Genomic DNA, 24,835 nt, shown 5'->3' on the forward strand with positions numbered 1-24,835 from the left:
GAGATCATTAATTTTATTAGAACAACAAACCCAGGTTTAGAATCAGATGAACAACCAGGATCAATTATTTACTAAGTGACACTCAAAGGCACTAACATACCATGGACTTTGGAGTCACTTAGGAGAAGTCAAAACCATGATGACAAAAGATCTTCTGGGGTCATCGACATTCCTGACAAACCCGTTGAAGAGTTTGTCAGATTTCTTACCACCCCTAATATTGATGATGTTCAGTGCCATGTTAATTTACCAGCAGGCATTCTGAAATACCTGGAGACCTTTTCATTAAACTTTAAGATGATCTTTTTAATTTAAGTTTTTATGGTGAGGTCACTTTCATTTTTTGGCAGAAAATCAGAACGGACATCATCATGGATGCATGTTGCAGCCTAAATCCCGCCATTGATATTGGGCAGGTAGGTGCTGGCCCACTGAGATGGATGCCACTTCCTGAAAAGTCATTGCAAGATAGGTAAGTACTTCTAAAAAGCATAGAGTATCACAGAGCTTGACATTTCCCCCTTTCAGGTTGAAGGTTCCTTTATTCAGGGAATGGGCCTGTATACCACTGAAGAGCTGAAATATTCCCCAGAAGGCGTTCTGTACTCTCGAGGCCCAGATGAGTACAAAATTCCAACCATCACTGACATCCCAGAGGAGTTCAATGTCTCCCTGTTGCCATCATCACAAACTCCGCTAACCATCTATTCATCCAAAGTAAGGCCCCAAACCTACTGTTGTGCAATGTGATTGGTCAAGTTGCATGGTAAATGAAAGCAGGTGGACAAAGTAAAAAATAATGTCAACCTGTATTAGGACTGACTCACAAAAGACTGTCGGGATTTGGAGAAGAATTGCTTAGAGAAAAGTGAGATTCAGGGAGGATAAGTGATCTTTTCCCAATGGCCATCCTCAGCCACTTTATTTATTAATATCCTCTTTCACTGGAAATGCTAAAATTTTGTGAAAAGTTCTGATTTAATAGAATAATATTTTCACCTAAACTTAAGACTAAAATATTAAATGGGATTGAAGGCATGATACTCCTGAAATCCTAGGAAGGTGTGGCAACATGGGAAGAAGCCTAGACTGAGACCTCAGTGGACCTGGGTTCTCAGCCTAGCCTTGCCAGCTCTCTATGTTTGTAGATGAATCACTGACCTCTTGGGGGCTCACAGTCCTCATCCATACTCAGAAATGGATCTAGAATAGTGTTTCTCAACTGGTCTCCAGGGTACATTTGGCAATGTCTGAAGACATACCTGGTTGTCCCAACTGGGGTTGTGGAGGGAGGAGATGTTCTTACTCTGGGTAGAGAGGCCAAGGATGCTGCTCAATAGCCTTCAATGCACAAGACAGCCCCCACAACAAAGAATTACCTGGCCCAAAATGTCAGTGGTGTCAGGAAGCAAAGACACAAACTGTTAGTAATTGCCAAAGTAATGGAGTTGCAAATTAAAATAAAAGTCAGCATTTATTTCCATTGCTGTATGCAGATTGTGTGAAAATCACTCTCAGAATAGAAACTTCCTTTAGGTTTGAGATGTATTGTTAAAATTTTCGTTCATGTCTTTTAGGAGACTTCTTACTAGGGGTGACAAATTGATATAAAAGAAAATGAGTTCACGTATATTGGCTGAAATTTTATCATTTCCAAACTGGAACCCACTTTCAGCCTACGAACTTTCTCTGGGCAGATGGTGAGGGAGCTGGGAGGTGGAGGGGTGGGAGGTGCAAATATGAAAGGAAGAAGAATCAGCATCACCTTTGGATTCTCATTAGGCTGGAAATCACTCAAAGAGCAGCCTTCAAGCCACCAAGAGCAATAGAACAGGCAGGACTGTGAGTTCTATGGTTGTGGCCAGCCACTCAGAGGTGGACCCTATGAGGAAAATCATGGGTTTACAGGTCCCCCATGGAGTGTAACTATGTAATAATAACAGGGACTGACCATGCTAGATGATTTTGTACTTCCTGAACTTACAATACCCTGTAATGTTGATATCATTGCCTGAATTTCACTGATAAAGGAACAGAGGCTCAGAGAGATAACCTCACCCAGAGAAACAGAGAGAGTAAGGGCCAGCGTTCAAACTTAATGTTTCTAGCTCAGGGTTGCAAATTGGGAGCCCACTGGCTGAATCTAGGCTGCAGATGTGTTTTCTGGGATCTACACTGTATTTTTAAAAATCAGGGAATTGTAGGGGCTCCTGGGTGGCTCAGTCAGTTAAGCCTAAGTCAGGGTTTTTTGTTTGTTTGTTTGTTTGTTTGTTTGTTTGTTTGTTTTTTAAGAATTTATTTCTTTATTCATGAGAGACACAGAGAAAGAGGCAGGGAGAAGCAGGCTCCTTGTGGGGAGTCTGATGCAGGATCCAATCTCTGGACCCTGGGATCACAACCTGAGCCAAAGGCAGACACTCAACCACTGAGCCACCCAGGTGCCCCAAGCAACCAACTCTTGATTTTAACTCAGGTCATGATCTCAGGGTCCTGGGATCGAGCCCCTCGATGGACTCCATGCTCAGCAGGGTCTTCTTGAGATTTTCTCTCTCCCTCTGCTCCTCCTCTCTCTCTCTCTTTCTCAAATAAATAAATAAGTCTTAAAAATCAGGGAATTGTACATTAAAATAAGAATATCTAAATTGTCTTGAAAACTTAGATGATCTGGTCATTTTGGTAACATTCTTAGAAGGCATTGATTAGCTTTAGACAGTGTCTTTTTCAGTGGAGGGTATCTCCACTTCACCATAATTTCCACTTTTCCTTGCTGTCCTCCAACTGCCCACATCACTCATTTATATTACCTGACCATTCCTTGCAGATAATAGGCTTGCAACCCATTGTCTGGTACCCAAGTCAATACTCTTCTACTAGAATACCCTACCTCCCCTGATGCTGGAGTCATAATGAGGCATTTTTCTTTACTCATGAGGTTGGCCATTGCATGTGCTTCTCTAAATAGGATAACACACACACACACACACACACACACAAGGGGAAGTTCAGGTGGTACTGGGATTTTTCAGAGTACGCAAGCTTCATTCAGTCAATAAGTCAGTGAACAAACATTTATTGAGAATTATTGTGAGCAAGACACTGTGCTAGGATTTGGGCATGAAATGGTGAATAAAGACCTGGGCCCTGAAATATAGCATAGTTCGTAGAATAGTGTAGAAGATTCTAAAACAAATGTGCTCTCTTGCAGGGGCTGGGGGAATCTGGGATGTTCTTGGGGTCATCTGTGTTCTTCGCCATCACTGATGCTGTGGCCGCAGCACGCAGAGAAAGGGACATAGCTGAGGACTTCACAGTGAAGAGCCCAGCAACGCCAGAATGGATTCGAATGGCCTGTGCAGATCAGTTCACAGAGATGGTATGGAATTATTGTTTATTTCCCTAAAAAGCAATTTTTCTACCTGTCATTTCTTAGACGTCTAAGGTAGACTTTATAATCTGATCAAATTATGAAGTCAAATTATAAAATATAAGCTAAATTATAAGAGGATAAAAATAAATCACACAAATATGCTTTGTAAATGTAGCAATTTTAAATTTTTGAAAAGCATTTCTCCATCTGTTATTTAATTTGATTGTCTCGGCAACTCTGAAGTAGGATGATTTATCATGCTTCAAACACTAACAGCTAAATATGAAACAACTGGATAATTTCATTGAACCATTATAAATATTTCCTCCCTCTATCCTACCTAATCTATCCTACTCTTCAAGATAATCAAACACAAAAAAATAATCCATGTGTCATGTAGCTGTATTTGATAATACACTTTCCACGTTCCCTATACAAACACAGAATACACAGTCTACCTTTCCTTTAGAAATAACAGGATCTTATTACCAGCTCCAATTTTCCACTTCATTCCACTTCATGACAAGGCTCCCAGCTCAGGAGACAGAGGAGTTATCTGCTAGATGCACATACACGCAGCAATCCAAACCTGCTGACTATTGCAGATACACCACGTTGGTGAGGTCACCAAGCCCACCTGTGCCCATGTCTTCATAGGATCCTAACATAAATAATAACACTAGTTAGCAATGATTGAATAATATTTTACACAAATTATTTCATTAGTCATTACTGTAACTCTATGAGGTAACTAGTATTATTTTCTTCATTTTACTATTGAGGAAATTTTACCCAAAGTCAAGATTCAAACCCAGACTTGTCTGGCTTCAGTTTAGTATATGCCCTCTTAGAGAGAAAATAATTTATTTTCTACCTCTTAAAAGAAATTTGTGTTTTCATAACTATTTTACAAGAAGCTTAAATACTTAACTGACCTCTTCAAAACATCCAGCTAGGGGATCCCTGGGTGGCGCAGCGGTTTGGTGCCTGCCTTTGGCCCAGGGCGCGATCCTGGAGACCGGGGATCGAGTCCCACATCGGGCTCCCGGTGCATGGAGCCTGCTTCTCCCTCTGCTTATGTCTCTGCCTTTCTCTCTCTCTCTCTCTCTCTCTCTGTCACTATCATTTAAAAAAAAAAAAAAAAAAAACATCCAGCCATAGAGTGAAAGAATAATGGGACCCAGGATTTGGGAATACTGCTTAACAGGAAGCATCATAATTACACATTTCCTTCCCTTACGTGATCCAGTCCCTCACCTAACTGCACTATCCACAGAAGGGTTACAATCACCTGCCTCAGGCCAGTCCTGCTCAGCTGGCCACAGTCCGGGAAGCAGCACTTCTACTTCTACTTCAGGGACCCCTTCCCTGAGCTGACTTGGGCCTAGAGAGCCATGTCCACCCCCTCCCAGGAGCAATGATCACACGGTAACTGCAGGTTCACATGGTCTCTACCCCAACGCGTAAGCAATCCCTACCTTTCGAAAAATATTCTCAGTTGTCTTTTTCAGTAATAAATATCCTTTCCCAAAATGGGGCAGATCAGCAAAACCACAAACACAGCAACAGGTTCTAATCTTCCTTTCTTGTCCACACTGGACTTTGTTGGTCTTCAAATGGCCTGGCTCCCAAAAAGCGAACTCCTTCATTTCCAAGTCTTTGGGCCATTTTTAATAGTTGGGTTACCTGGCAAAGTCACTCTGTCACATGCAATGGTAAGAGGTGAGCCACTTGGATTTGATCTACCATTTGGGACTCAGCCCGCCAGGTACATTGTCCGTGGGAAGGGGCCATAAGTCCAATAGTTTCTTGATAAGACTAATTTAATATGTCTTCACAGATATAAATCATCTACTAATTTGTATACCCATCAATCAAGTGCTCAGGGCCAATGTGAGAGTAACCACACATTTTCTAAAATAGCATCTTATGTTATAATCTAGATTTGTTATGATAAACCTCATTTGAGTAACATGTATTATTTTTTTATCTTCATGAAAGTAACACATTGGGGATCCCTGGGTGGCTCAGCGGTTTGGCGCCTGCCTTCGGCCCAGGGCATGATCCTGGAGTCCCGGGATCAAGTCCCGCATCGGGCTCCCTATATGGAGCCTGCTTCTCCCTCTGCCTGTGTCTCTGCCTCTATCTGTATCTCTCATGAATAAATAAATAAAATCTTGAATGAAAGAAAGAAAGAAAGAAAGAAAGAAAGAAAGAAAGAAAGAAAGAAAGAAAAAAGAAACTCACGTCCATTATGGAAAAGTAAGAAAATGTCACAAAGAATAAGATGAATGTTAAAATCAACTAATCCCACTAACCAGAAATAACCATAAAAAATTCGTATTTATATATATATACATACATATATATGTGTGTGTATATATATACACACACACACACTTGTAATCAACTTTTAATTCATAATTATTTATATGTACAATGTACCTTATATACATACTCATTTTCCAAAATTGAGATATCCCTGACATGAATGCCTAAAAAGATTTGAACAGTATAATTGGGAGTGATTTTTTTTTTAAAGATTTTATTTATTTACGAGAGACACACACACACACACGGGGGAGGGGGCAGAGACACAGGCAGAGGGAGGAGCAGGAGCCTGACACGGGACTGGATCCCGGGTCTCCAGGATCACGCCTCGGACCAAAGACAGATGCTCAACCACTGGGCCACCTGGGCGTCCCTGGGAGTGACTTCATGATGAGAGTATGGACTTCTTCAAATTCTTAACAAGACTTCAGGGAAAGATTCAAGAGTTTCTCTGTTTTGACCTATAGACAGCAAGAAGATAACCAGCAGCCAGCCTTGAGCGGGGCCTCCCAGGGGAAGCAGAAAGGAGGAAGTCCTGACTCTTGGTTTAACAAAGACACAGAACAGATTCTTCTGCCACTTCCTGTCACAGGACATGGCAATACTCTGTGATCCATATTGTACCACAAAGCAGGTGCCAGGCATTGTTCTGGGAGCCGGGAACTCAGAAGTGGATGAAACACAGAGAGCAGGGACTCCCTTTGCGGGGCTCACTTTCTAGAGACCCTATCCTTCCATCTCTCCTGCCTGGGTCCACGCAGCCCCCTCACTGGTTTCCCTCTACCCCAGTGCAGCCACGTATTTGTGGTGTGACAAATATGATCATGTCACTCTAGCGTGCACTCAAGGTGGCAAGGTGCCCGTTGCTCTTAGGATAAAGATATAACTTTTTAACTTGCCCCACCGAGCCTATAACCTGCGGAGCCCAGCGTGGCCAGCCTCACCCACTTGTGCAGCCATGCGTGATACCCTACCCTGCCCTCTCTCTGAACACTTGCCGCCTTCTGCTTCTCGTATCAAGGACAGAGGCCTCCACCAAGCTCTGCCTTCTGCTTGGAACCATCTTCTTCCTTTTCCTAGGCTAATCCCTACTCACCTTTCATATTTTTTTAATTCTTTTATTTGAGAGAGAAAGAGATAGTGACTGAGAGAGCACAAGTGGAGAGGAGAGGGAGAAGCAGGTTCCCCACTGAGCAGGGAGACCAATGTGGGGCTCAATCCCAGGATGCTGGGATCAGGACCTGAGTCAAAGGCAGACACTTAAGCAACTAAGCCACCCAGGTGCCCCAACCTTTCATATTTTTAATCAAATTCAAGAAATTAATTCACTACTTTCCTTTTTGCATATTTTGAGGTATCAGGAGTACACTGGTAAACCAGACTCATGAGAATTGCTCTCAAGTTGTTTACAGTGCAGCAGGGGAGAAAGACAATTAGTGTGAATTATAAGTGCTTAGCTGACTCTGGGTTATGCCTGTACATCAGTAGAACAAAATTTTTCTAACTTAGCCTTAACCTTTTCTTAAAGTCAAAGAGGTCATAGATTTGGCCCCAGCTTTGCTCATTCATCATGCTCTCATCATTCACTCATTTTTCCTTGCTCCAGGCAGTGCTGGGGAACTAAAGAAATAGTGAGCCAGTCAGTCACTGCCTGTATGGAGCTTACATTCTGGAGAAACCAGACAGTAAACAAGTAAACAAACACACAATACAATTTCAGTAATGAACACTGTGATAAATACTGTGAACAGGCTTAACTGACCTGGTGGCTCAGTTGGTTAATCCTCTGCTTGGTCATGATCCCAGGGTCCTGCTGCTCCCCCCCGTCATACTTGCTCTCTCTAATGAATAAATAAAATCTTTTTTAAAATGTTTTTTTAATTTTTAAAATGTTTAAAAGAATAGTTAATGCAAAGGTCCTGAGGCAGTTTCATTAGATTGAAAGTAGCATGGGACCAAGCAGCCCTCGAAATGGCCTTACCTTTTAAGTCTGTAATAGTGGTAGAAAAAACTTGTAACTAAAAGGCTACAGTTGTTGTTCTTCCTGGCATAGAGATAGAATAAATAAAAATGGGTGCCTGGGTGGCTCAGTCAGTTAAACATCCAACTCACACAAGAGATACCATACAAGTGGCCATACCACTTATCTTCAGATCAGGAGGGTAAAACCTGAATAATCCAGCTTCCCTTGCAACAATCCAAGTCTACATCTTGAGTTCTTTAGAAATTATGATTTGTTCACACAGCAGGCCTCCTAAAGTTCTCATAGCCTGGCTTCTCACACAGACCAGTCTCTTTAAAGCACCTTAGAACAAATCTGAGCCTGTATCAGATTTACATTTAATCAAACTACAATATGGTATTTTAATCAAAATTCAGTCAACCCTTGAACAACAGGGGCTTGATCTGTACAGGTCCACTTATACCCAAATTTATTGCAGTACACACTGTAAATGTGTTTTCTCTTCTTTAAGATTTTCTTTATAATATTTTCTCTTCTCTTACTTTATAATCAGAATATAGTATATAACACATATTTGTTAATCAACTATTTTATCAGTGACATAGTTCATTTCAGTCAACAGTAAGCTATTAGTATTTAAGTTTTGGGGGAGTCAAAATTTTAAGTGGATTTTCAACTTCATGGTGGGGAGTCAGCCCCCATGTTGTTCAAGAGTCAACTATATGTAATGATTCACAATGGCATATAACACTCTTACTATGCAAAAACCAAACTTTTTTTGAGAAATAGATATTAACGCTCTTAGTATTTGGCCTTTGAATTCTGTTGTCAAAACACAATTTGTTCGGACATGTAAGAAGCCAAGAGGTTCAAAGGATCTGTGTGCTAGAACATGAGCATTGGAAAGTCTAAAACCTCCTGTTTTAATAACCTCCTTATAACCATAAGGTAAATAACAGCTTACCTATATCAATTTTTAAACAGAAATGATGGCCAAACCCTCACTACTTTTCATTTGGAATCAAATAAAATAACACATGTAAAAATATTGTGTAAATACAAGTCACTCTGTAAATATTAAAGTGAAGTTTCCACCAAATACCCGTAACTATTAATGACTTTCTTCAAAATAGGCCTCTCCCAACGGGCTTGAAAAGAATTTCCACATTAAATCAAGTTGACTTGCTAAGGGCTGGAAAAAAAAAAAAATCTTAAAACTAATAAACCTCATTTTCACAGATAATTAGTTTCCCGTTTCAACAAAAAAGCAACAACAACAACAAAAATTCTATTTGAACATTTACTATATCATTCTATTTGATCAATCATTTACTATATCAAAGACTGTTTACATCTATGGCTATGGTTACCTTGATCAGAGTTGTTGATTGTTTTTATCCATGGGCCCTTTCCTAGGTGGTTAACTCCTGGTCAGAACAGTGTTGCTGGTGGTAGTTTGCTCTGAGCCCAGCAGAGCAGCCTGGCCCAGCCAGACCTGGCCAGAAACGTCATCTCTACATATTCCTTTTTTGGTGATGGGAGAAAGAAAAATGTGTTTTTCAGAAAATGTGTTTTATATAGTCATTTTAAAATTCCACAAGGGAAAAAAAAGAAAATTTATCTTAAAGATATAGAGAAAATACCTAATTAATACTTTCAAGCTAGAACTTTTCTTTAGCAGGGATCCCTGGGTGGCACAGCGGCTTAGCGCCTGCCTTTAACCCAGGGCGCGATCCTGGAGACCTGGGATCGAATCCCACGTTGGGCTCCTGGTGCATGGAGCCTGCTTCTCCCTCTGCCTATGTCTCCGCCTCTCTCTCTCTCTCTCTGTGTGACTATCATAAATAAATAAATAATTTTAAAAAAAGAACTTTTCCTTAGCAACAACGATTTCATAAAAAAAAAAAAATCTTTAGGATTCAGAGACACAAAGAGTTCCACAGCCTTAAAATTTTTTAAAATCCTGCCTTGGAGAATTTGGCAGTAGGACAAATCAAAACCCTCGTTATCACTAGCAGCAAAAAAGTATTTATTTTTTTTTAATTTTATTTATTTATGATAGTCACAGACAGAAAGAGAGAGAGGTAGAGACATAGGCAGAGGGAGAAGCAGGCTCCATGCACCGGGAGCCCGACGTGGGATTCGATCCCGGGTCTCCAGGATCGCGCCCTGGGCCAAAGGCAGGCGCCAAACCGCTGCCCCACCCAGGGATCCCCAAAAAAGTATTTATTGAAGTAACTTCAGAAATGTGGTGTGGGGGGCACCTGGGTGGTTCAGTGGTTGAGTGTCTGCCTTTGGCTCAGGTCGTGATCCCAGTGTCCTGGGATTGAGTCCCGCATCAGGCTCCCTGCTCAGCGGGGAGCCTGCTTCTCCCTCTGCCTAGGTCTCTGCCTCTCTCTGTGTCTCTCATGAATAGATAAATAAAATCTTTAAAAAAGAAAGGAAGGAAGGAAAGAAGGAAGGAAGGAAGGAAGGAAGGAAGGAAGGAAGGAAGGAAGGAAGTATGTATGTGGGGGCTGCCACCGTGGGAGGCCACATAAAGCCAATGAGCAGATTCAGTTTCCATCTCCTGGAAGCTAAAACCAGACATTCGGCTTAGAAACAAGTATGTAAACAGGTTTCAGTTCACACCACATTTTGAAAGGGAAGCTTCATGATGCTGACTCATAAGGAATACTTGCAATCACAAGTGGTTGTGTCCTGTGTTAGGCTGAAGCCTGACTTCAGAACAACTCCGTGGGGGACAGTCCTTTACTGCTAGACCAGTGCCCAGTTCCAGCGCCCATGCCTGCCCTTCCCTGTTGTTCTGTACAGTTGGCGGAGGTCTACCTGCTGAAGGCTTTCACCTTCCCCGCTGGGCAAACCCTCAGCCAGCCTCCTCCCACCTACTCTCTTCCCCCTGCATCACTAGCACCTTGCAGCCCCCGTCTTTCTTTTTCCCTTCCTGCTTCTTTTTGCATTTCTAGACGCCCAGACTCAGTGAGAGTTGGCAGCATTTAAAGTGCCACCTGTTTAATTCAGTAAAAGGAGCCCTTCCTGCCAGATGAAGGAGAGACACAGGGACATTTCCTGTGCTCTGAGCAGCCCAGTTTACCTACACGACTGTCAGCGGGTTTGCCCCCAAACTCTAGTTCTCAACCGCATATCCTGTGCACCTCCTTGCATTGCTCGAAGCAGAGGGAGATGTACGACTGCATTCTCTTTCTTTATGGTGTTGGAACCTACCCCAGTAACGTGTAGAAACACGCATTCTGCATCCTGTTCTGCTGAAAGCTAAGCCACAGATACGTGGCAAAGTAGGCCTTAAAAGCAGCACAGGCCCACCTCGGCCCCCTGAGCTCCCAGAACTGGAGCACGGACACAATCTGCACGACTCAGGAGATGACTCGGAGTGGAGGCTCCCATGGTGCCTTCCTCAGAATGCTGTCTGCCACTCTGTCCTGTGAGATGCGCAGACACACAAACACTTACACGCGTGCAGGTGCACGCACACTCAGCCAGGCACACGCTCTCTCATTCTTCATCACATTCTTCCCCTCCCTGCCTCTCACGCTGTCTTGGAAGAGCCTTTTCTGGCACTCTCACAGGCTTGAAACTGGTTCCGTGCTGAACATGCCTGTCCCAGGGTGCAGGGACTGAATCTGTTCCCTGCAATGCTTGGTGACACTTCACTCAGCGGCCTTTCTTACCACTGAAGGGGGATTATCTGACACTGTTACTGAGTGTATATTTTTGTATCTAAGAGCTCTCCTACCTGGTCTCTGGAAGGCAACCCCTTTAGTTGAGAGAAGCAGGGGGAAGAAGAGAGGTAGGAATAGCATCTAAAAAGGAACAGGACGATGCCGGAGGCATTCCTCAGATGAAGAGAGGGGAGCAAGCAATGCAGAATACGAAACAGGAAAAAAGTAGCCTTTAATTGGCAATGGAGCAGAGTTACAATGTACTATTTTAGCTTAGTGGTCAAGACACAGACCCTGGAGTCAGAAAGATGGGGGGTTAGAATCCTAGCTCTACCTTTGGTGATTTATGTCACTTCTCTGATCATTGGGTTTCCTTATCTATAAAATGAGGGGAGAGGTATGTGGAAAGTATAATTCTAATTATTGTATGGCGCTGTTGTAAGGATTAAGATAACTCATGAAAAGCATTTCGCAGTTGTCACACATAGTAAGTGGTCAATACACACCGATAATGAGGATGATGGTGGCGATGATAATAAAGATGATAGAGTCAGAAGTCCACAAACCACCTTCAGACTTAATGGTTTGTCAGATGGATTCACAAAACTCAGAAAAGCAGGTATACTTGTGGTTATGGTTTATTACAGTGAAAAGACACAGGTGAACATGAGCAAAGGAACATAGGGCAGGGTCCAGGACAGACCAGGCACAAGCTTCCAGTTGTCCTCTCCCAGTGGAGTCACATAGATAATGCCTAATTCTCCCAGCAATGATGTTTGAGAAAATCTACAAGGTATTGCCAACCAGGAAAGCTTACCTGAGCCTTGGTATCCAGGGTTTTTATTAGAGATCAGTCAAGTAGGCATAAGCTGTCTGCATCTGACCTTAGCTACTCAGTGTCCAGACCTTCCAGAAATCAAATGATACCACGTGGCTCAGGCCCCAGGTAAACAAAGACATCTTATCTTATGGGATTTCAGAGGCTTTGGTGTTACCTCCCAGGAGCTGGTCTGGGGCTAAAACTTTCTTTGAAGTGTGCAAGGTTTGGACAACTCAGGCCTGCTGACTGAATCCTTTACTGCACAATGATGATGATAAAGAGTCCTGCATTCATGGCCACTACCTGTTGTCGAAGCTGCAAGTTAATGAAAAGCAGAATTGGTCTTGACAGTCATAGTGAATATTGTCTTAATTATTGAGAACCAACAGGGAGGAATAGAATGGAGAAGGAAAGGAATGATGGCACCAAGCAAAGAAGATAAAGGGAAGATCACCAAAAGCCAATGAAGAGCACCTCAAATCCCAGAGATGGGGCCTTTGAGACCAAAAAAAAAAAAAAAAAGTTATATCCTCACTCTAAGAGCTGGGTGGGGAGTTGGTAAGATTTAAGAAGGCCAGGAATGACTATTAGTCTGTGTTCCAAGGCAGAGGGGCACCCTGGGAGCCCAGGTCTGGTAAAGAGAATTGGAAGCAGGTTCTGGAAAAGACTAAAAATTCCATTCCCTTTAGCAAGGGAGCTGACCTGAAACCACCTCAGACTAGACTGAGGCGCTTTGTTCCGGTCTTGCCCAGCCCAGGTGCAACTGGCTGATTCTAAATAAGATTGCGAACAACTCCTGGAGCCCCAGTTAAGTAGAGAATACGGAAAGGCCCCCCATTTACATTTCAATACAGATTAAGAGCAAACAGAACAGGATTTGTAAAGATAACAGGTTAGAAATTGGGTTATTTTGTTTGCTTTGGTTCCTTGTCTTCTTTTTGTATTTCTGTGAAAAAAAAAATATTACGAGAAAAGTTTTGGGGGATCTTTAGAACTTTCCATTACTTATGGAAAGTTTGTTTTTGTTTTTAACACTTTTGTAACTAAAAGTCAAGTCTTCAAGCAAAAACAGGACAACAGCAGAGAGGGAATATCTGCTTTCTACCAGACCAAAGGGAGAGAATTCCCAGCAAAGGACTCAGGAATTGAGGAGCACAAGGGAGATGGATAAACAAGTCAAATTCTTAGGGCATGTAGTCCAGGATAATAGAATGAACCTGGGGCTAATTAGCAAGGACACTGTTCCACACAACTTATTTGGCTAAAGGTGTAAAGGGGCTGTTCTTAGATCACTGCAGAGGAGACCAAGTCTGTAGGCTCCAAAGCAAACAACTCTCAGCCTAACCACTCTCCCCTTCCTACTATCACAACATTTTCATAATATCGATCATTCTCGGGGGTGCCTGGGTGGTGCAGTTGGTTAAGCATCTGCCTTGGGCTCAGGTCATGATCTCAGGGTCCTGGGATCGAATCCCACTTCAATTCCTGTTCAGCAGGGAGTCTGTTTCTCCCTCTGCCTCTCTCCGCCACCTCTGCTTTTGCATTCTCTCTCTCTCTCTCAAATAAGATATATCATTCTCTTTGGAATTCACATCTGGGAAGCAAAAAAGATAGCTACCTAATCAAAGTGCCCTCTTAAGCAACATTTAAGTGTAGCAGAGATCACAACACTGAATCACTGTCTCTTCAGAGTTGTCACGAGAGGAATAGTACTGTCCCATTCCTCAGGAAAATCCTGCCTCCTCTGCCAGAAAATTTTTCAAAACCTACAGACTCGATATAGTTTTTCTGATGAGATGCTGTAATGGCATTATGACATTATTTGATTTGCTTTCTTTCTTAGATCCCAAGAGATGACCCGAGGACATTTAAACCTTGGTCTATCCCTATAGTATAATATTGCTATCATTTCTTAAAAGGTAAGATCATTAAGCTTAAGATAATTAAGAAGATAATTACTCAGGAAAAAAAAAATCAGCCAGTCCAGTAGCTTTCAAATTGTGTTCTAAGGAAATTTAGGATTGTACAAATTTATAAATCTAGTTTCATTTTTCTTAAGATTATTTATTTATTTATTTATTTATTTATTTGAGAGAGTGAGCGAGAGAGAAAGAGAGAGAGAGAAGGAATGGGGGGAGAGGAAGAAGCAGGTTCCCTGTGGAGCAGAATACCCACTGCGGGGCTCCATCTCAGAATCCTGGGATCATGACCTGAGTCAAAGTCAGACACTTAACCATCTGAGCCACCCAGAAGCCCCTCCAGTTTCATTTTTAAATATTATCCAACATTTTAATTTTTTAACACTAAACATGCATGGGTTTGGATGCTGACAAGGAAAGTCAGGGTATTTATCTCAGAAAAACATTGAGGTTTTTCTTTTCATTTTCTTCTCTTTTCTTTTTTAAAGATTTTATTTTTAAGTAATCTTTATACCCAACATGGGACTCAAACTCACAACCCTGAGATCAAGAGTCACATGCTCCATCAACTGAGCCAGCCAGGTGCCCCAGACTGTCTCTTTAACTTAAAATAAAATTTAAAATGAGAAAGCTTGAATTAAGATATTTTAAAGATCCTATTTCTGATTTATTTGAGAACCACTTATATCTTGAGTGTAAAACACCAAATTAAAATCTATTGTTCCCACATTTGTAATTAATTGTGCTATTTAAAAGCGATGTCTAGTTGTATTTGTTGGGTTTGACTGCTACAGTTTTGTAGTACAGCGTAATACAAAACATAGAGCATCCAAGGCTTTGGAGAAGGGCCACCAAAACTGCCTGGGAAATATATGCTGATAAAAAGAAACATATTTTCACTGTTAGAAAATTAAACTGGTTTTCTGCACACTTACTAGGCAACATTAAAAAAAATGAAAGCAGAAGAGAACTACATCACAAATTCAGAGAAAAAATTTTTTTCATCAAACTCTAATTTTCCAATTAAACGTCTAGAACAACCTATGCATATTAACAGATATATGTTTAATTTCATTGTGCTTTGTCACATTGAGTTAGGGACCCATGGGGCTAGGCAGGGAAAGATAAGGGAAAGGCCCAGAGTCAGGCTCCCATAGATCCCAAGGAAACAGAGCTAAAGCAACAAAAACAGAGACAAGGAAGTAAATCTGGCCCCCTGGCTCCAAATGTTAGGGAGTATCTTCCTTTGACAGCTACAAAGGAATCACAGAGACTCACCAGACCCAAAAACAACTATATGTCATTCACTCAAGACAGCTCAAGAAATCTCAAGGCCATAGACTCCCTGATTACGTTCTCAGTAAAAGACCAACCCTACAAGCCCTCAGTGGCAACCCTGCCGGGATCCCTCTCACTTCTGAGACTTTCTCTCTATCTTTGCTTAAAAATTTCTAACGCTTTACTCACTCTCCTGTGTCCACGAGATTCATCCTTCAACTCCCGGAGAGAACCTAGCTCTCCTGCTTCAATGTAAGAACTCACATTGATAGTTTTGCTAAATCAGATTACATAATCGATGAGGTTTGTTTTTCCTTTCACAATAACAACAAAAATCAAAATAGTCAACATTTAAAATTGTTTTTTAAATTATTATAAAATGGTAATTTAAAAACATACACCCAATTATAGAGGGCAGACCACCTACCTCTTTAATTATTCTCTCTCCTTCCAAGTATTAAAATTAAATGTGGATATGATGACAAATTCACTCTAATGCCGTAAACTGAACGGCATTGTGCCTGACACTAGTACTCCATAAAGGAAAGCTACGCACACACATACACACACACACACACACACACACACACTCGGATAAGTTAAATGCCAAACTTTAACAAATTGGAGACCACCAGTGAATGAACTGAGTTGTCGTGTTTTTGTACAAACTTCAAAATAAAGACCATCCTCAGGGTGTAAGAGAAATTTAAAAAATAAAAATCAAAACCAAACCAAAAAAACTCTTTTGCTACTTTACTGCTTACAGCTATTTATGTGTCAGAAGGATCTCCATGCTGTGCAATTTTTAAAAATTCAGATATCAATTGCATTGAGTCTTTAACTGTCATCCCTTACCTACACTTGCAGAGAGTTCTGCTTTCTTCAAAGTAGCATCGTTGTTCTCCTATATTTGCTTTATAAGGAAGTGTCAAACATCAACCTTATTAAATTTATACCTTATTAAATTTTTATACCTTATTAAATTTATACCTTATTAAATTTATACCTTATTAAATTTGTATATATATATATACAAAATCATGTATGTGTGTGTTCCCATAACATTTTAAACCTCTGCTAAAAATGTGTGAAAATTTCTGACCTCATCCAGCTTCATATTTATTTTATAAATGAAGATATGGAGGCCAAGGAAGATATGTACCTAATTGTACATATTTAGGAACCTGGGTGGCTCAGTCGGTTAAATATCTACCTTCAGCTCAGATCATGATCTTGGGGTCCTGGAATCAAGTCCTACCTTGGGTTCCCTGCTCAGTGGGGAACTGGCTTCTCCCTCTCCCTCTGCCCCTCCCACTGCTTGCGCTCTCCCATACTGGATCTCTCAAATAAATAAATAAAATCTTAAAAAATAATAAAAGTAAAATAAATGTATTTATTCATATCCATAAAGCTTACCAATCCAATTTTTCAACTATTGTTTTCCTTACATGCAAAAGTTGTTAAATATGAAATATTAAAATTAAATATTAAATATTATTCTCTTTTCTTTTTTCCAGGTTTCCAGTTTTTCACAAGTGAAAAGATGATTTGCTAATCCAAACTAATATTCTTATACTGTTGTGTTGTGACACAAATTTTAGAAACATTATTCAAGTCTGATTAGGTTAAAGATGAATCATTATTTACAAATTATTTACTTAGACTTTCTAGGCTAGAGGCCACCAGACAAACACTGCAATATCCACAGTAGCCAAGTTTAACTTTGATTTGTTTCTGAAGATATCACATAAATATTGCTCTAAAAGCAAATTTTTTCTTTCTGTGTCCATCCAATCTAACTCGTAGTACTGCAAGTTACAATTCTCAAATGAAAGACACTTCTCAGCGAATAAATGGTGATTACTTTTCTCATGGGTGTGTTTGATTCAGTGGCCACAGGTAGGGACACCACAAGAGTTCTGCAAGGTTTGGTTTTGTTCCTCCTGTAGATTAGCTATGGGTCTGTACATGTGCATTTGACAGCAAAGGAGGAGTGGTATTTTACTCATGTAGATCAGCTATTCAACTGGTTAACATTCTTTTGGAATTTGGAGATAAAAGGCAACGTAAAAACATTTTCAATGTACTGTCATAAAACCCTTTAATGTTTTTATCTGTAAAAAATATCCAATCTAGTATCAGTTTCAGAAATACTTCACTGCTCAGTTTCCCAATATTGAAGAGGTACCACAGAGCAAAATAATTCTAAATTGTAATCATCCCAATGTCATAGTTTAAAACCTGTGGGATCTGGGGCGCCTGGGGCGCTTGTTTTGGTGGCTCAGTCAGTTAAGCGGCTGCCTTCAGCTCAGGCCATTAACTCCGGGTCCCCCCAGACTCCAGCATCTGGCTCCCTGCTCAGCAGGGAGTCTGCTTCTCCCTCTCCCCCTGCCCCTCCCTCTGCTCATGCTCTCTCTCTCACTCCGCACTCTCTCTTTCAAATAAATAAAAACCTTTTTTAAAAAAATAAATAAAAATAAAAAATAATAAAACAATAAAACCTGTGGGATCCACCATATTTTTTTAAAGATTTATTTATTTACTTATTCAGAGAGAGCAAAAGAGAGGCAGAGACAGGCAGAGAGAGAAGCAGGCTCCATGCAGGGAGCCCGATGTGGGACTTGATCCTGGGTCTCCAGGATCACACCCCAGGCTGCAGTCAGTGCTAAGCCACTGTACCACCAGGGCTGCCCTCCACCATATTGCATCAATCTGAGTTTTGGAGGCCTTTAGAGGAGGAGAAACCAGAATATGAATTGGGCCTTATTTGACCAGGAAGTCAGGATGTAAACTGACACTCTGTTAGTCAGATTCTGCATGATAAAGTCATCCAGCCACTGTCCTCAGACTCCAGAAGTGAAGGAGGGAGGTAGGGCTGACCAGAGAGCCCTGGGTGACTGTGAGAGGAGGCAGAGGTTCAGCTGGCAGTGCCACCTGGCAGAGGCTGTAGGTCACTGGAGGCAGTGAGCGCATCTGGCTGAAGGGACTGGGGTACAGCTGTCCACAGGCCTGTCCACTGACTTTGGAGACTCCACTAGGCCATAGGCACAAAGAGAAAGGAGAACAGAAGGGTCACAGGCAGGACAAAACATTATGCAAGACTTCTGCGCACGTGAACAGAAGAGCTGGGGAACTTAGTGGGAGTAGCCAGGGCAAAATAAGTTGAAAGTAACTTTAAAAAAAAGGTTTGGCTCTCGAAAATGAAATTCTCAACTGTGCCATCCAACGTGAATATAAGAAACTTGTTTTGGGGTGCCTGGGTGGCTCAGTCAGTTAAGCATCTGCCTTCAGCTCAGGTCATGATCTCAGGGTCCTGGGATCAAGTGGGGAGCCTGCTTCTCCCTCTCCCTGCTCCCTGCTTGAGTGCTCATGTGCTCTCTCTCTCTAATAAATAAATCTTTTTCAAAAAATAAGCAGAAATAGCTGGAGACAGAAAATAAAGGCATTCTCTCAGTCTCCCTACACAGCCTTGAATGAATTGATACTAAGATATCACTGAGCACAAAACAAGAATGTTCTTTCCTTGGCATCGCCACCACAGCAGGACATTCCCACACTCCCTTCAGATTTCAGTGATATCACCAGCTGTCTAACTGGTCTTCCTCCAAACCATTCTGCCCATAGCTGCCTGGATAATCTTTCTCAACATCTATAACCACCTACTCTCACTGGGTAAAAGAGTAGCATTCAACAGGACAGTTTCTTCTTCCCCAAAGGGCTGTCCTATCATTTGTGGGTAGTCAGTTGTTTTCATCTGCTCAACGTCTTTTCCTTTGGGAAGTTTCCTGCCCTCCTGTGTTTCCTGTTTCTCCATGTGTTTCAGGAGGGCTGCTGGGAAAGGACAGGATAAGCTGAGTCAGAGTCTCTCCTGAGAGTGAGACTCTTGAGTAAGTTACGTGAGGTTCAAAGGCCACAGGATTAGAGTGCCTGGAAGGCCCAGCTGTGGAAAGCAAGTCCACGAGCTCTGCTACCAGGTCCTCAGAGGGGCCTCTGGCCCCATGCGTCTCAAGACTTGCTTCCATCAGCTAACCAATTTCTCCCCAGTTTTATTAGTTTCCTAGAGCTGCCAAAACAAATTCCCACACATTGGATGGCTTAAATATTTATTCTCTCAGAGTTCTGGAGGCTAGAAGTCCAAAATCACGCTGTTAGCTGGGCCATACCAGGGAGGAACACTTCCTTGCCTCTTCTGTTGACTTCTAGCATTCTGTGGCATTTCTTGGCTTATTGCTACATCACTCCACACAGCCTCTATCACCACATGGCCTTCTTCCCTGTATGTCTGGATCCAAATCCTCCTCTTTTTTCTCTTATAAAAACACCAGTATTTGGATTTAGGGCCCACCTGAATCCAGTGTGACCTCGTCCTAACTTAATTACATCAGCAAAGACTCTATTTCCAAATGAAGTCACATTCTGAGGTTCCAGGTAAACATGAATTTCAAGGGAACACTACTCAACCCACTATGCCAATAAGCCTTCTAGCTGAAGCTAACAGATACAGTTTTGGGTAGAAGTGACCCTTCCTCCTTTACACCCCTATTGTACCTGGTTCTTCTATCACACTATCTATCTGCCTATAGGCCCACTGACTGATGGCAGGAACTGTATTTTACCACAGGGTCTGTCTCAAACTGATACTTTCACATGTTTGATTAAGGAAGAGTAAATGAAGGTGCTCTATTCAAAGTATTTGTGAGACCTATACTGTGTCAGATACCAATGACCCAAGAGAGCTAAGAAAAGTAAAAAGAAGGAAGCTATAGTTCTTTGACAAAGAAATCAGGCTCCATATTGTTATTGGATTTTAATCTGTTGGAGTCACTATTTATTTTACTTGTATATTTTAAGAAAAACTTTCCAACACTCTGAAATAAGGGGGAAAAATTCTGTGTGACCTTTCAATGTCATATTCCAACACTATCTAATAAGCCCATTCCAGAGTATTCTGACGCTCTAGGGCTGCCCTGTCAATATGCTGGCCACTAGCCACATGCACCTACTAAAATTTAAATTTTGATTACTTAAATAAAAAATTGGGATGCCTGGGTGGCTCAGCGGTTGAGCAAGACCCTTTAGCTTAGGGCGTGATCCCAGAGTCCCGGGATCAAGTCCCAAGTTGGGCTTCCTGCATGGAGCCTGCTTCTCCCTCTGCCTGTGTCTCTGCCTCTATATGTGTGTCTCACATGAATAAATAAATAAATAAAATCTTTTAAAAAAAATTAAATAAAAAATTAATTTCCTTAGTTGCCCTAGCCACCTTTCAAGTCATCAATAGCTACATGTGACTTATGGGTACCACACTGAACAACACAGAAGAGACCATACCATCATCTCAGAAATTTATATTGGGCAATACTATTCTAGGGAAATGTAACTTTATATATTCACTGCTTATTAGGGTTCAAATTCTGAAAAGCAAAAAAAAAAAAAAATTCTGAAAAGCTAGGTCTTGCGGTAGGCAGTCTCTAGAAGCTGGAAAAGGCAATGAAAGGGACTGTCCCCTGGAGTCTCCAGAAGGAACATGGCCCTGCTCACACCTTGATTTTAACCCAGTGCAACTCATTTTGGACATATGAACTCCAGGCTATGTTATTTTAAGCTCTCTAGTTTATGGTAATTCTTTATATGAGCAATAGGAAGCTAGTACAGGTACTAACTTGCAGAAGATTGATAAATTGCAAATGATTTCTGTATAGTTGAAAAAAAACTCTGAAGGTTTTACTTTTTTCACCCTGTAGACTTTAACCAGTTTTGTTTTAGTTTTGGCTTTTGATTGGGAGGGGAGGGGGCTTAGTCTAATTGTGCAATCTTACTATCTTATTCTGACATTCTTTTTTTCTTTTTAAAGATTTTTTTTAAAGATTTTATTTATTTATTTATGAGAGGCACAGAGAGAGAGAGAGAGAGAGAGAGAAGAGAGAAAGAGAGAGAGAGGCAGAGACACAGGCAGAAGGAGAAGCAGGCTCCATGCTGGGAATCCAACGTGGGACTCGATCCCGGATCTCCAGGATCACACCCGGGGCTGAAGGCGGCACTAAACCTCTGAGCCACTCCGGCTGCCCTCTTTTTAAAGATTTTATTTATTTATTTGAGAGAGAGACAGAGAGAGCATGAGCAGGGAGGAGGAGCAGAGGGAAAGGGAGAAGCAGACTCCCCGCTGAGCAGGGAACCTGACACAGGGCTCTATACCAGGACCCTAAGACTATGACCTGTGTGGGAGGCAGACAACCCACTGAGCCACCTAGCTGCCACTGACATTCTTTTTTTCCATATCAGTTTCTTATTACTTCCTTCAAACTTGCTTTATCATCCTGGCTCTCTCATTGACTACATCTGATGCTTGCTTGCTATATATTATAATAGTCATGGTTTAATATTTTAAAAGTTACATGCTGATGTGCATCTACAGACATAAGACTTTGAGATTTTTCAAAAGTCAGAAGAGCCTACACATTTATACAATGGTAATCTGTTGAACAGTTAGTTTACAATTTAAATGAATACACTTCATATTCTACAATAAATATAATTTGTAACCAGTAGACAATTACATTCCAGGAAGAGGATATGAAGAACTTTGTCTTGGGGCACAGTGGCTGGCTCAAACAGTAAAGCATTTGACTCTTGATCTTGGGTCATGAGTTCAAGCCCCCTGTTGGGCATAGAGTTTACTTTTTAAGAAAAGTCTATAGCCTTTCTCAAAGAGAGTAAATAAATCTCTCTTGGTGGACTGGTATTAAAAAAAAAAATTCATCTTAACTTCAAACAAATAACCCAATGTAATTAATATTAAATGTATAACTAAGAATGGATATAACTAAGAACAAACTTCTTCCTTCTTTTAACAAATAAAACAGAAATAGAACCTGTATCCATTTCAGTAAGAACTTTTCCCACCTGTTCTCTTCGTACCTTGTGCTCAGGAAACTACTGGAATATAAATGTTCTCCAAGGCTTATAGAGACTAGTACATTGAAAATGCTAAGTACTTGATTTTTTTTCCTCCCTTAGACCTTTCAAACACCATTGTGACCAATGGTTATTTATATATATATATAATTTTTTTGGTTATTTATATTTTTAATGAAAGACTAGATGAATCACAGTTTGAAGCTTATTATTTTAAATTCTATCATCTCTCCTCAACAATCCATAAAAATTGAGGTGATAGAATGTATACACAAAAATAACCCCCCAACCACACACACACACACACAAAAAGAAAAAACAAAGCCCCTGTCCTCTCTCTCTCTCCCTAGCCCTGACATTCTCCCCATGCCATTCCATCCTCCACCTGGAGGAAGCAGAGGTAGACATGTCAGAATCAGCTAAGAAGCTTTTCCAAAATTCCCATACCCACACCTACCCTATCCTGATATACCACCCCAAACAGGAATTCCCAGAATCTGTGTAGTTTAAAAATCTATAGGAGGAAGAAGAAGAAAAGTAAGCATATAAAACACAGGTTATAGGAGGGTATATCGAATTAGATAAAGTAAAATCCAACAGGGTTTTACTTTTTAGCCCACCATGGCTGTTTCAACCGAGAGTGACCTTTCTAAAATGCTGACAGTCCACTGGTGTCATACTGTGATAATCTCCAGTGGTCTCCAGCACTGATCAGATTGTCACATACTGTCAAATACAGCAACTGACAGGCCCTTGGAGTAAATATCTGCAGCTTCCACCAGACCTCCACTAGGCCAAGCATCTTGCATGCTAGGTTCATAATGAGTAGATACTACACTCTAAATAAAAATCTTAAAAAAAAAATCATTTGAAATGCTTAAGAAACCAATTTTGAAGTGCAGATTCATGATTTGGATTCTTCTAATGTAAACTACACCTATGACACAAACTGACTATATCTGGGGCATAGATAAAAGTTAAATATGCTTAGAAATGCACAATGAGTAAAAGAGTATCTCATCTGATAAGTTGGCGTTAGATCATCATAGGTCGTCCATAAGCTTTTTTTGGAAGAATAATAATTATATTTAGCTTCCTTTAAAAGCAAAACAGCCCTACTTCCTCACAAAGTTTATGTGAAGAATTCTGAAATCCACGTGAAAATATTTTGGTATTTTTGGGGAGGGGGTTTCGGTTTTTAAAGATTTTATTTATTTATTCACGAAAGACACACAGGAGAAAGGCAGAGACACAGGCAGAGGGAGAAGCAGGCTCCATGCAGGGAGCCCAACTCGGGACTTGATCCCAGGTCTCCAGGATCATGTCCTGGGCTGAAGGCAGCGCTAAACCGCTGAGCCACCCGGGCTGCCCATGAAAATATTTTGTAAATAATATCTTCTCTAAATGTAAGGTCTACAATGACCACTCTATGACTAATCATAACAGTAGTACATACCAATAGTAACAGTAGTAGTTCTTGCTACCAGTAGTGTGGCTGCTGCTGCTATTACTACTATGACTAACACCAATAATAAAGCAGCAACTAATTTCTATTCAGTTTAGTTGCTTTCTCATTTTAGCCTAGTAACTTTATATCATACATAGGCCCCTAAAAAATGAAATTTGGGTTTATAAAAAGAAAGCAAAGAAAGGTGGCCATCTAAATATGCCAGGCAACAGTTCAACATACATTAGAGATTATTTTCTAACAGAGATGTTTAGATTTAGATCATCAGCAAGATTTTCTTGTTCTTTAAATGAATTTTAATATATTAAGAGATAAGAATCAATAAGTAATAAACAGCCCTTCCTAAATAATCCTATAACTAACAGTTATACTATATGCCATCACAGGTAACCTTGTTTGTTTCCCTTTAAATAAATGCCTTGAATGTTAATAACTTAGAATGTAGCTATTATGGTCATCCAAAATATTACTTACTTGGCAAGTTCCCTCAAACTATTTTCTGAATAAATATTTGACAGGAGCAAAGAGTTTTAACCTTAACCTATCATCATTCCTATGTGGAGAGAGAGATTGAATGCCAAGTTTCTTGAATCTCTAAGCCTCAAAAATCTAAATAATAAAATCTGTTTCAAGAGGAGAAATAAGTATCTTAAAAGAATAACTTGTTTACCAAATTTTATTAAAATGTTCAGGTAATTAGCAATGCTTTTTTATAATCTTGATTTTAACAAATATTACTAATAATAAATATTCTTTTTTAATAGTAAATATTCTTAATAGCCAAATAAATAAAATCATTCTATACAGGAAATGAAAGCAATTGTATATATGAGGTATGCCTGGCTGTTAGCTCAGTCAGTAGAACATGCAACTTGATTTCAGAGTCCTGAGTTTGAGTCCCACCTTGGGTTTAGAGATTACTTTAAAAAAAATTTTTTTAATGGTATATATGAGATACGTAGCAACTATTCGACGCATTTTCATCTAAAATGAAATTATTTGAAAGCTCACTGCACCTCAACACTTTTTCATTGTAAAAATCTTGTGGAGCCTGTAAAAATACTTCTAGCTACACACACATACATACATTCATATGT

At 40.6% G+C, this 24,835-nt stretch overlaps 1 protein-coding gene and 1 long non-coding RNA gene across 2 annotated transcripts in view; one reads left to right on the forward strand and one right to left on the reverse strand.

Annotated features, from left to right (window-relative positions):
• LOC121480828 (aldehyde oxidase 2) overlaps positions 1 to 17,226 on the forward strand; it is a 73,479-nt gene extending 56,253 nt beyond the window's left edge. The window contains exons 27-30 of the mRNA XM_041737742.1: positions 351 to 416; positions 529 to 717; positions 3,206 to 3,373; positions 16,876 to 17,226. Coding sequence (XP_041593676.1) covers positions 351 to 416; positions 529 to 717; positions 3,206 to 3,373; positions 16,876 to 16,905 — 453 coding nt within the window. The 3' untranslated portion in view covers positions 16,906 to 17,226. The remainder of the gene's footprint in view (positions 1 to 350; positions 417 to 528; positions 718 to 3,205; positions 3,374 to 16,875) is intronic.
• Positions 4,435 to 16,869, reverse strand: LOC121480737. The gene is made up of 4 exons (XR_005985093.1): positions 15,548 to 16,869; positions 9,032 to 9,185; positions 4,846 to 5,067; positions 4,435 to 4,486 (listed from the first exon to the last, which is right to left on the reverse strand). It is a non-coding gene; the product is annotated as an uncharacterized LOC121480737 (long non-coding RNA).
• Positions 17,227 to 24,835: the final 7,609 nt, after the last annotated feature.

This window comes from Vulpes lagopus, chromosome 22 (genome assembly GCF_018345385.1).
Source record: "Vulpes lagopus strain Blue_001 chromosome 22, ASM1834538v1, whole genome shotgun sequence".
Classification (NCBI taxonomy): domain Eukaryota; kingdom Metazoa; phylum Chordata; class Mammalia; order Carnivora; family Canidae; genus Vulpes; species Vulpes lagopus.